The sequence below is a fragment of the Littorina saxatilis genome, linkage group LG17, assembly GCF_037325665.1.
Source record: "Littorina saxatilis isolate snail1 linkage group LG17, US_GU_Lsax_2.0, whole genome shotgun sequence".
Classification (NCBI taxonomy): Eukaryota; Metazoa; Mollusca; class Gastropoda; order Littorinimorpha; family Littorinidae; genus Littorina; species Littorina saxatilis.
In genome coordinates this window covers 5,572,647-5,585,551 of record NC_090261.1, presented here as the reverse complement: position 1 = coordinate 5,585,551, position 12,905 = coordinate 5,572,647, and the positions used below count along the sequence as shown (strand labels likewise).

Genomic DNA, 12,905 nt, shown 5'->3' with positions numbered 1-12,905 from the left:
TGGCTTCTTTAGCAGCTTGATCAGCTGCAGAGTTGCCTCTAATTCCAACATGGGATGGCACCCATGCAAACACAATCCTTTTGCCTTCTTCAATCAGAGATGCATGTAGCTCTTGGATTTCGACCAACAGTGGGTGATCTAGCTGAGTTCTCTTCACGGCGGTAAGAGCCGATAGGGAATCCGACAGAATCAGGAAGTCTTTCTTTTTTGACTGATATACCTGTTTCAGAGCTAGCTGTAAAGCTTTCAACTCTGCAGAAAATACAGAACTGTCATCCGGAAGACGGGCCGAAAAGGCCCACCACACACTGTTAAAGGGACATAATTTTCAAGTCACAATAACATGAGGGCTTTTTGAAGTCTGATGTGTAACTGTAAGCGTCACACAGACAAGAAAATAGCAAAATCATTGGCGATTACCACCCGAAAATTGTTTGAACAGAAGGGTATATCAGGTATTCCATCTCTTCATTTCCAGTTATCAGTTCGGCTATTACATGTTCATGTAGATGTACACAAAAAACTACCTTCATCTCAAAATGAATAGTTACACTGGATATTAGTATAACGATACATATTAAAGGTACTGAACTTGTCAAATCCAGGTGCACGGAGCCCCTGGGGCTTTTAGTCATACCTCAGGCAGCTATCCGTTAGAAGAACTACCAAGTTTCATTGACTTGCATCCAAAGAGTCAAGAACTGCGATTTTTTTTACGAATTAAGTTCGTACTCAGACCCGGCTGGTCTTGACCTATTTTTGGATCTAAATTTAGATCAGGTAGATCACCACATCATGCACAAAAAGACACGTCACTAGCAAACTATGTCAGACGTCATCATGAGTTTGTTTAAAACAAAATGGAAGCCGGAATCACTCAGTTGAATCGAACTCCGACCAAACACCACGTAATAACTAGGTTCATTTATGCACTCGCGTGAACAAGAAACTGTCGAGCTTCACAGATGTTGTCGTTGGGTAGTTTTGGGTTTGTTTTACTACCATAGGAGGATTTTTGAACTGTAAATGCACTCAGCTGCAACAAAAACGCAAAACGAAGGCTGTGAGCTGCACTGTGCCTTTAAGAGTGACGAGACAGCAAACTTTACAACAAATGAAAATGTACCATTGTGACAATGCATACCATTCATTCAACCTTCAAACGCTGCCACACATTTACATCTGAATCTAAACCTTCAATTGTCAATATCTATATATATATATATATATGTTCTTATATGTTTTTATATATGCTAGATTCAAGAATATACACACATGCTCTGCCCATGCACGCATTCACAAACACCCCCCCACACTGATTGGCTAAGTAACTCTTTTACCCGAATAAATCAGCAAAATACCGGAAAAATCTTGACAACTTTAACCCAAGACCCAGTATCACAAAGGAATAAAAACAACCAATAACGCTGTACACAGTTCCTCCCTTTGTTTCTATCACAAAAATAAGAGAGACATCAACAACTGATAAACCTTTTATGTTTCAGTTCAACACATTCTTATCGTAGTAATGGAAAAGTAATCTTATGGAGTAGTAATCTAACATTAACAACCAAAGACATTCCACATTGTTATATTCAATAATTCTTACAGATATATGAAACTTTATATAGCAGAAACGTTTTCTTGACCAGTTTTATAAATTTCAACAAATTAAGAGGTAGACAAAAAGTGTCCATTTGACCGTAATCAATCCCAAAAAAGGTGTGTACTAAAAGACAAAATAAAGACTATTCACATGTACAATGGTCACACAGTCAGTATGACAAAATGTTTACAAACAAGTACTTTAGTACAAAGATTTGGAATCCACAAGAAAGCAAAGGAAACAAAAGTTGGATTACCTACTTTCAAAGTTCAAGCTAACAGGCCTCTTTTTCTTCGAAAAAAAGAAGAAGTATTTATAGAAGTAATAAGGCCACAAAAAAAAAATGTCTGTTTCTGGTCACCCAACCGACCCTAAATTTCGGCGCCGACCCTAAACTTTTTTTTTCCAAACTCAAAATGTTTTTGTTTTTTTTTTGGTGGTAAAGGACAGGGTGAGAAAATGAACAACAAAAACGTGTGAAAACGAAAGTCCGCTGACGATTTGTAAATGTGTTGAGTGTCTTGTCTCTATGTAGAGTGAATCCAGTCTCTTTTGCGCGATTTTTAAAGTTAGTTTTATTGGTCTACATTTGAGGTAAAAAAAAAAATAAAAAAAAAAAAAAAAAAAAATCCCTACCTACCGACCCTATTTTTTTTTTAGCCATGTTACCAGAAACAGACAATTTTTTTTTTTTGGCCTAATGGGTTATGGAGAGTGGTTAAAAATAAGATTTACAGTTAATCTTTTCTAAACATAATTTTTTGTACAAGAGCGTAAGTCAAGAAACATCTCATACCACACTAAACAAAACTTTATAGAGCTCCATCGTAACTGCAGAAACACATCCACCTTTGTCTACAGAGCTCCATCATAACTGCTGAAACGCATCAACCTTCGCGGGTAGAACGATGCCGAGGTCAGCCTGACATCATCGTCATCATGAACGACGTCCAGTCCCTCCCTCTTGACGCCCCCATAGCCCCCCTGCTGTGAGTGCGAGGCCCCCTCCTGCCGTTCCAACACTCCGGACGTGACGGTGGCCGAGGGCTGTTCCCGACACACCAAGTTGAGAGGGGCCGCCACCTCCTCCTCTGTCTCGCGCTTGACCCACGTCCCCACCCCGGGTGGTGGCCAGGTGTGCTGACCGCTGTAGCCTCCTTGATCACCAGGGTGTGTACCCGAGCCACTTTCCACGAGAGAGCCAAAGTCCTCACTCTTCCGCCGCTTGCTGAGGTTGAGGGGGGCCACCTGCTCTAAGCCCGGAGGCCCGGCCCCCGAGACGCCATGGAAACTGGCCACGCGCTGCACGGGGCCACGCTTGAACACACCACTGCTGCGGAAAGCCGAGGCAGAGGGCAAGGTCGAAGAGGACGCTGAAGGCAGCACTGGGGATGAGTCGATGATGGGTGAGCGCATAGCAGGGTCTTTCTTGGGGATCACCGGAGACCGCATAGCAGGGTCTTTTTTGGGCGTCATCGGCGAGCGATGGGCCGGATCTTTCTTGGGCGTGGTTGCTATGGGCGACCGGAGCGCTGGGTCCTTCTTGGGGATGACTGGAGACCTGAGCGCAGGGTCTTTCTTGGGGATGATCCCCACGCCGCGCAGGTCCAGACTCTGAGGTCGCTTGATGGTGCCCTGGCTGCCTCCCCTGCTGCCGGGAGGGGAGATGGGGGGCCTGTGGGGCTTGTCGGGGGAGGCGGCAGTGAATGTAGGGGTTGCAAAGCCTGCACTGCTCTCCCTTCCCACACCTGAACCCCCGCTCATGTCCAGAGACAGGTGAGAGGGCCGCGGAAGGGAGGGGGAAGGGAACTGCGGAGGGAAGGGGGTGGAGGGAGAAGGAAAAGAGTGAGATGGGGAGGGCAGATGGGGATGGAAGGCGGTCGAAGGAGAAGGGAGGTGAGAGGGGAAAGGGAGGGTAGGGGAAGAGAGGTGGGGTGGGGGGCGTGAGTGAGAGGGAGATGGGAGATGGGGAGGGAAGGGGGTGGAGGGAGATTGGAGATGGGGAGGGAACGGGTTGGAGGGAGATGGAAGGTGGGAAGGGAAGGGGGTGGAGGGGGATTGGAGGTGTGGAGGAAGGGAATGCGAAGGAGACTGAAGATGGGGAGGGAGGGAGTGAGAGGGTGAGGGGAGGTGACTCGGTGGCAGTGAGCGTGAAGGGGAATGAAGGTGAGGGGGGAGGGAGTGTGAGGAGGAAGGAAGGTGATGGGTGGGGGTTATAGGCTGAGAGTGGGGAGGAGGGGGAGGGGAGGAGCGGGGGGAGGAGAAAAGCGGGTGACCGCTGGCCGAAACAGCATCCCCGGGATGGGCGGAGGGGGAAGCAGGGGCCGACACCCGGAACGGATGTCTGTGATGTCTGCGTTCAATCTCTTCCCTGAACACAGCAGCTGCTGCAGCATCGATTTCCAGGTCCCTGCCCACACCCCCATCCCCCTCACCAACCATGGACTCCTGACCAATGGGGCCCCGAGCGCTCATGGGGCTGGAAAGGTCAGGTGGAGGGGAAAAGACAGAATAGGGGATGGACACGGGAGACTGAGGGGGGTACACCGACTTGTGAGGGGGGAGGGGCGTGTGCGGGGGAGGAGGGGGCTGGACAGGGGGCGGGGCCTGAAGCTCCACCCCCAGGGAGAGGTCAGAGGGGGGAGAGGAGGGGGCGCCGGAGGGGCGGTGGGGGAGGGCCCAGTCCAGGAGCTGAGCCAGACGGTGAGAGAAAGCCAGTAGCTGAGCGGTGCGCGTCATGGCCAGGGAGTCCTTGCAGCAGGGCATGTGTCCTTTCAGGGTTCGAACCAGGCTGTCCCGCTCCTCCAGTAGCGAACCCATGGCGCCCTCCAGTGACCCGTTGCGGTTCTGCAGCCCCTGGATCTCCTGTGGTAAGCAGTCACACTACATGTTAAGCACAGTACACTACAGTTAGCACTTCTCTTTTGCCATGTTATTCTTCAAAATCATCTATATTCCAGTATCACTACTGTATATTTCAAGAATAAAAAATAAAAAAATAAATATGCATGGATTGAACACTGGATTTCCCTTCTTCTAGGCATGTGACGCCAGGGGCTGACAAAACTTCATATTTAGGCGGCAAGCCGAGACTACAAAATAGTGCATGTTTGTGTGCGTTCAATCATAAAAGCTAAAAGGAATTCTAACCAGAATCGATCGATACATAGATGTTGTTGCACTAGCGGTCTCAGAGGAACACTGACTGTCGAGATCTGAGTAAAATGTCATCATATTTTGGTCAAAAATACAAATAACGTATAATATATTGAGTTGTATAATTATGTCTAGCCCTGCATGCTGATCAATTCTGTAAAAAGTAAATAAAAGGATGAACAATGGTTTTTGTCATTCAGTCAGTTTCTCATTATAACCAACAGGTCACCCCCCCCCCCCCCACCACCACCACCCCAAAAAATGTTTCTTCCACATTTTACAAAAACGAACTTATTGTCAGAAAGTGTACAGGATCAGAAAGTTGGCAGCATATATGCCCTATTCTATTTTTCTCAATTTACAAGGAAATGAGGTAAAAAAAAAAAGCTTCAATAATGCAAAATAATCACTATTTGGTCAGCCAAGTGAAAAAAATACTGTACCCACAAAGAAAATCCTTACTCCTGTACACTATAAAGTATCTTAACTTTAAAAAAAAACCTCTTGATAACAGAGTTACAGCAGTAGCTGCCCACAAAAAAATCACATGAACAACAACAACAAATACCTGAATGAGAGTTTCCTTGCGACGTTGTCCTTTCTCTCGGGATCTCTTGGCAGCAAGTCTGTTCAGTTCTCTCCGTCTGGCTCGCTTCTCCAGCTCTTCCCCTGTCAGCTGCTGCTGTCACACACAATCCACACTGGATCTCAGTACACACATGAATACAGGGCAATGTTAGGCTAACTTCTCCAGCTCTTCACCTGTCAGCTGCTGCTGTCACACACAATCCACACTGGATCTCAGTACACACATGAATACAGGGCAATGTTAGGCTAACTTCTCCAGCTCTTCCCCTGTCAGCTGCTGCTGTCACACACAATCCACACTGGATCTCAGTACACACATGAATACAGGGCAATGTTAGGCTAACTTCTCCAGCTCTTCCCCTGTCAGCTGCTGCTGTCACACACAATCATCACTGGATCTCAGTACATGTACACACATGAATACAGGGCAATGTTAGGCTAACTTCTCCAGCTCTTCCCCTGTCAGCTGCTGCTGTCACACACAATCATCACTGGATCTCAGTACATGTACACACATGAATACAGGGCAATGTTAGGCTAACTTATCTAGCTCCTCCACTGTCAGCTGCTGACGTCATAACCGGATTTTTGTGAAAGTTGAGGTGCAGACCTGTGCACACTCAAAACGCTCATCAGTAGTAAACAAACCAAATTTCAGTAGTTTTTAAAATGTTTCAGTAGGAAGCTGTAACGACAGTTCAAGACATAATTCTGCTCACAAAGCACACAAACTGAAACACTATGACGCAGTAGAATGGGAATTATAATTTATTAACAAGCCAGGTGAAACATCAACACTGTTGTAACATTTTTTCTGAAAATGTCTTTGGTCTCGTCATTCTGACATTCATTCATCACTGGACTGTCTTGAGAATAACTGGACTTCCAGCACTGTTGTGCCGTTTTCTTCTTCTTTGGTGACAGAGCTGGTGTCTCCTCTTCACTATCTGAATCTCGCACTCTTTTTTTTCTTTTCCATGTTTCACTTCAATCACAAGTTGCCACGCAGACACTGAACTAAGTCTAAGAACAAAGACTCAATGCTGAGAACATGCGCGTTTCCGATAAATCGGAAAACGTCTTTTCAGCGCAACGGCCAACTAATTGGTCAAAACATCTTAAAACAGAAACAAAGTACACACATTTTTTTTAAGTAAAACATCGGAATTTCGGAATTTTAATTAAAAATCCGTAGCACCGTATTATTTCCTGATTCCAAAAACATATAGATACATGTATGTTATGTTTGGATTAAAAACTAGCTCAGCAAGTTTAAAAAAAAATTAGTGAAGTGCACGCTTTTCTGTGAAGTGCTTTACTCTACTGTGCTATACTGGCTTGTCAATTCAAGCGATCTGTGAGCTGGCCATATGCTACAGCGATATACTGGCTTGTCACTTTCTGCACGCTTTCTTTGTGAAAGTGGCAGAGCTTTCTTGGCTCGTGGCCTCGGAGTTTCGACATTGCTATATTGTCTTGGTGGAAAAAAATGCAGTGCGTTAATTTCATTGTGTGTATGACGGGTTGACTAAATGTAGTAATTTTGCTTTACATGACTTTGTATGTGTATGTGTGTGTGCATACAATAATTATAATGCATGTGACTTGGGCTGGTTGTTCATCCAGTAGGGTTTTCCCTTTTTGTTTGAGTGCACAGGTTTTATTTTGCATTAGTATGGAGCACCAAATGCCCCAGTGTCTGTGAAACCTTCAAATTATACTGAGAGCGGTAAACAAAAATTCAGGGTCAGCTGAATTATACTTATCCAACACGTTGTGGCCCAATTTTATTTCATAGCCGTCACCGTCACCGCTCAACTTTTTCCTTGTATTGAAAGAAAACTGAATCAATGTGATGTTTCCATATATCCTATTTTTCTTGAATTACACATTAAGATGACAGAAACAGACACACATCACTGCACACACAGTCTAAACATTCTGAAAGTGGGATTGTATGATTTATATTTCTGTGATGAAGAGTTTTGACTGAATGCACAAATGAATCTGACTCGCTCAGTCTATGAACACAACGTAGGATTCGAGACCTTAAACACACACACAGACACAAATACAACAATTATATACAATGTATTCAAATTTTTTTCTTATAAATTTATTTCTTGGAAGCATTGTCAACAAAAAGGTTACAACAGAACATCAGATCTGAAAATACAAGTCAAATAAAAAATGCCCATTCGAATGATAAAAACTAAAATATGATGTAGCACACTGCTCAGGTAACGATATCTAATCCTGAAAATGTTCTCAAGCAAAAAGACTGGAAATATCTGTGTAAGCATAATTGTTGATTTAAAAAACTTCCTATTGCAACAAGATAGTACTTCACTACTTGCCTTCTTGTAAGCAGTTACTAACTGAAGCATGCTCTATAACCATAAAAGACAACTCTGTGCTTTCCTGTCAAATGAATTCCCAAAAGCAGGGGCAAGATTCAATGCATAAAAAGGCTATTTTTTTTTTAATAACGCATAAAAAGGAATCTTTTTTAATTAATCTCAAAAAGCCTGTAACTGAAAATGTGCTAACTTTGTGCCATTTGTTTGTTTGTTTGTTTGTTTGCTTAACGCCCAGCCGACCACGAAGGGCCATATCAGGGCGGTGCTGCTTTGACATTTAACATGCGCCACACACAAGATTTAAGTCGCAGCACAGGCTTCATGTCTCACCCAGTCACATTATTCTGACACCGGACCAACCAGTCCTAGCACTAACCCCATAATGCCAGACGCCAGGCTGAGCAGCCACTAGATTGCCAATTTTAAAGTCTTAGGTATGACCCGGCCGGGCTTCGAACCCACGACCTCCCGATCACGGGGCGGACGCCTTACCACTAGGCCAACCGTGCCGGTCAACTTTGTGCCATTCTGTTCTGATCAATTTAAGTGTGCACTCTTCATCTTATCAACTGCATGGGTGGGAGCCGAAAATGTTGCCAGGACTGAACATTTTGGAAGGCCGGGGTCCAGGGGCCGCTTAGGCTCCGGCGGGGTGCAGGGGCAGCGCCCTTGCTGGGGGGTCCAGGGGGGCAGCACCCCCCCAGCCAAAAATGAATTTTAGCATTTTAGGGAGGGTTTAGGTGGCCTCTCCTAACTTTAAATTTTTAGAACAAACAAGCTTTTTGGAGATGCATAATATATACATCTTGTAAACTTAAAGGTTTTTGTAACTGACCAGCTGAAAATTCATTTCAGCATTTCATGAGGGGGCTATTTGAGCCTCTGTGCTGACTTTAAAACTGATAACAGCAAACAAACAACAAATGGGGGGGGGGGGGGGGGGGGGGGGGGTGGGGAATGCACAAAATCAAGAACCTCTATACTTGAAGATGTTTGGTTGTATCACTCTTGCTAGGGGGTCTACAAAAACAAGTAGTAAACACATTTCAAGAGGTTTTTTTAGAAGCCCCTATACAGTCAAGGGAAAACCAGTGCCTGGCCTGTCTAAAAAAACCTCCGCGAGAGGGATTTTGCAGCAAGTGAGAGTGAAGATAAAGAGGGAAATTTTTTTCTCTGCGCGCGAGCCAGCAAGCAGGATGTCTCAGGACTGTATAAGCTTAAACAAAATCTTAAAATTGGAGATGCACTAAAAGTAAAAAATCTTGTTAACTTGAAGGTATTACATTGTAACTAACCAGCTAAAAGTGAACTTTTAGCAATTCACGAGTTGCTATTTGAGCCTCTCCTGGCTTTAAAACTGAAATCAGCACACACTTTTTTTTTCTTGGGGGGGGGGGGGGGGGGGGGGGGGATGAATGCACAAAATCAAAAACCTCTATACTGGAAGGTGTTTGGTTGCATCACTCTTGCTAGGGGTGTCTACAAAAACAAGCGGTAAACAAATTTCAAGAAGGGTTTTAGAAGCGGCTTAAACAAAAACTTAAAATTCTTTCTTTCTTTATTTGGTGTTTAACGTCATTTTCAACCATTCAAGGTTGTATCGCGACGGGGGAAAGGGGGGAGATGGGATAGGGGAAAGGGGGGAGATGGGATAGAGCCACTTGTTAATTGTTTCTTGTTCACAAAAGCACTAATCAAAAAATTGCTCCAGGGGCTTGCAACGTAGTACAATATATGACCTTACTGGGAGAATGCAAGTTTCCAGTACAAAGGACTTAACATTTCTTACATACTGCTTGACTAAAATCTTTACAAACATTGACTATATTCTATACAAGAAACATTTAACAAGGGTAAAAGGAGAAACAGAACCGTTCGTCGCCTCTTACGACATGCTGGGTAGCATCGGGTAAATTCTTTCTCGTCCCAACCAATATGGGACTCCCCCTAACCCGCGGGGGGTACTTAAAATTGGAGATGCACATAATTAACAATTTTCGTAAACTTGAAGGTATTTGATTTTATCACCTAGTTTTGTCTTTGTTTAAAACAAATGTTTACTGCATTAAAGGAAAATCGCCATGCAAACAAAGCAAACACAGAAAATAAGTCACCTCCCTTGTACTACACATTTTTACTTGTAGCTTATGATTTTATCACTGCAGGTGGTATATTCTCAAATAATTGTTGAACCATAGCTTTAACGAAATGAGAAACAAGTTTCAAGTCAGTTTGTTTCAATTAAACACCTTCAAAAGGGCTAACTGCTCAGGTTATAAAAGAAGAAGGTTTAGACAAAAACAGAAACCGGCAGAGTTATATCCCTTGCTAATTCTATACACAGTCTTCTGATGCTGCTTTTCAATTCATCATTTCTGGAGTTATATTCTAAAATTATTGTTGAATCATAGCTTGAATTAAAAGAGAAATATGTTTAAATTAAGTGTGTTTCACTTGGTCTCGGTATTTCATTGGCCTTCATATTTCCTACTTGTAAAATGACCCTCAAAGCTAACCGAGACTAGTTGAGGTATCAATGCGCCTCGCCAGCAGGTGGTTAATCAACTTAATGGCTTTTTTAGCGAGTGGTTATCGACAATTAATGACCGGTAATTTTTAATGAGTTGGGGCATTCTGACCAATCACAGGATCTGTTTCATTAAAACGCCAACTTGATTGAATTACAATTTGGTAATGGTTAAAGGTAGTTGACCTTCTGTTCACAGAACGGAGTGTAAACAGCAGCTGCCAGGGATTAACAAAAAAAGGTATACAAACAAAAAACAAAACAAAAATGCCAAAATTCTTCCTGGGACGGAAATCCGTCAGGGACGGAAGAAATCCCACCCCTGCAACTGTTCACTTTTACATCACAACATAACAAGCCTCTAGTTCAAATTAAATGTGACACAAATATCTGACTTTTACATCACAACATAACAAGCCTCTAGTTCAAATTAAATGTGACACAAATATCTGACTTTTACATCACAACATAACAAGCCTCTAGTTCAAATTAAATGTGACACAAATATCTGACTTTTACATCACAACATAACAAGCCTCTAGTTCAAATTAAATGTGACACAAATATCTGACTTTTACATCACAACATAACAAGCCTCTAGTTCAAATTAAATGTGACACAAATATCTGACTTTTACATCACAACATAACAAGCCTCTAGTTCAAATTAAATGTGACACAAATATCTGACTTTTACATCACAACATAACAAGCCTCTAGTTCAAATTAAATGTGACACAAATATCTGACTTTTACATCACAACATAACAAGCCTCTAGTTCAAATTAAATGTGACACAAATATCTGACTTTTACATCACAACATAACAAGCCTCTAGTTCAAATTAAATGTGACACAAATACCTGACTTTTACATCACAACATAACAAGCCTCTAGTTCAAATTAAATGTGACACAAATACCTGACTTTTACATCACAACATAACAAGCCTCTAGTTCAAATTAAATGTGACACAAATACCTGACTTTTACATCACAACATAACAAGCCTCTAGTTCAAATTAAATGTGACACAAATACCTGACTTTTACATCACAACATAACAAGCCTCTAGTTCAAATTAAATGTGACACAAATACCTGACTTTTACATCACAACATAACAAGCCTCTAGTTCAAATTAAATGTGACACAAATATCTGACTTTTACATCACAACATAACAAGCCTCTAGTTCAAATTAAATGTGACACAAATATCTGACTTTTACATCACAACATAACAAGCCTCTAGTTCAAATTAAATGTGACACAAATATCTGACTTTTACATCACAACATAACAAGCCTCTAGTTCAAATTAAATGTGACACAAATATCTGACTTTTACATCACAACATAACAAGCCTCTAGTTCAAATTAAATGTGACACAAATATCTGACTTTTACATCACAACATAACAAGCCTCTAGTTCAAATTAAATGTGACACAAATATCTGACTTTTACATCACAACATAACAAGCCTCTAGTTCAAATTAAATGTGACACAAATATCTGACTTTTACATCACAACATAACAAGCCTCTAGTTCAAATTAAATGTGACACAAATACCAATCAAACGAAAAAGGAAAACAATTATCATTAACGTATTTTTCAGACGCAATAGTAAACCCTTCATCACGCCATCTCCCATCCTACGCAACAATGGTGCACACACACACACGCATGTACACACACACACACACACACACACACAAATGCCCAGGCAGAATGACCAAATAAGCACACACCAGTACAAGCTTCAATATGTTGCTTGCATCACAGTTTTCATGGAAAACACAAACATAGTAATTAATACACTATGGCTCAATGATGTCTTCAGAAAACAAAACATAACTAATGTATACACAACAGTCCCATGATGTCATCAGACTCAGGACACAATTTAGGTCTGCCTTATGTATCATTGCACAGCAGGAGTCCTTTTCAATGTCACATTGTCATAGCCACAGACTAACGGACCATAGAACACAATAAAGTACCTTATTTGGATGTGTCCTTTCATCTGAGGAAACTCACATCAGAGAGGTACGTACTGTGGACACACATGTATTCTTGTAAAAAACAAAAGGACTTAGAACACAGTGTTAAAATTTATTTTTCATACAGAAAAATCAAAAATGCCCTATTTTGTATGCATGGAAATTGATTTGCTTGCTTCACATTGAAGCCCTCACGGCCACCCTAACCCCAGCAGCAACAGCAACAGCAACAGAAAAGAATATTGTTTGTTTTGGATGATGACAAGGCCAAAAAAATTAGAGTCTTAGGTCAGTTTCCATTTTTTCTTCTTTTTTGTTTGTTTTGGTCAGTGATTTTTTTTCATTTACACAGGCGAATGTGGCTTTTTTTTGGCCGGAAATCTTGTGAACTGTGACCCCTGGATGTCAGAGAATAGATACTTTTCTTGCAAAGCCTGTAAAATAACATTTTGTTCTTTCTTACAAAATAAATTTCTTTAAAGGAAAAAAAAAGGTTCTAGTGTCAGGGGCAAAAAAAAGAGGGTCTGTCAGGGAACTGGAAACAAGGAACTTGTTTTGGCGCTATCATTATACACAGCCCACACTGGCAACAGCTATAAAACTTGTATGTCACACGCTTTCCTTCTTTGCCATTACTAAAGCAAACGTGTGCAAGATTGTATGTTAC

At 42.1% G+C, this 12,905-nt stretch overlaps 1 protein-coding gene across 1 annotated transcript in view; it reads right to left on the bottom strand.

Moving 5' to 3' along the window:
- Positions 1 to 2,051: 2,051 nt before the first annotated feature.
- LOC138952646 (bromodomain-containing protein 4-like) overlaps positions 2,052 to 12,905 on the bottom strand; it is a 29,665-nt gene continuing 18,811 nt past the window's right edge. Inside the window, exons 3-4 of the mRNA XM_070324347.1 lie at positions 5,331 to 5,444; positions 2,052 to 4,471 (exon numbers count right to left, since the gene is read on the bottom strand). Coding sequence (XP_070180448.1) covers positions 2,462 to 4,471; positions 5,331 to 5,444 — 2,124 coding nt within the window. The 3' untranslated portion in view covers positions 2,052 to 2,461. The remainder of the gene's footprint in view (positions 4,472 to 5,330; positions 5,445 to 12,905) is intronic.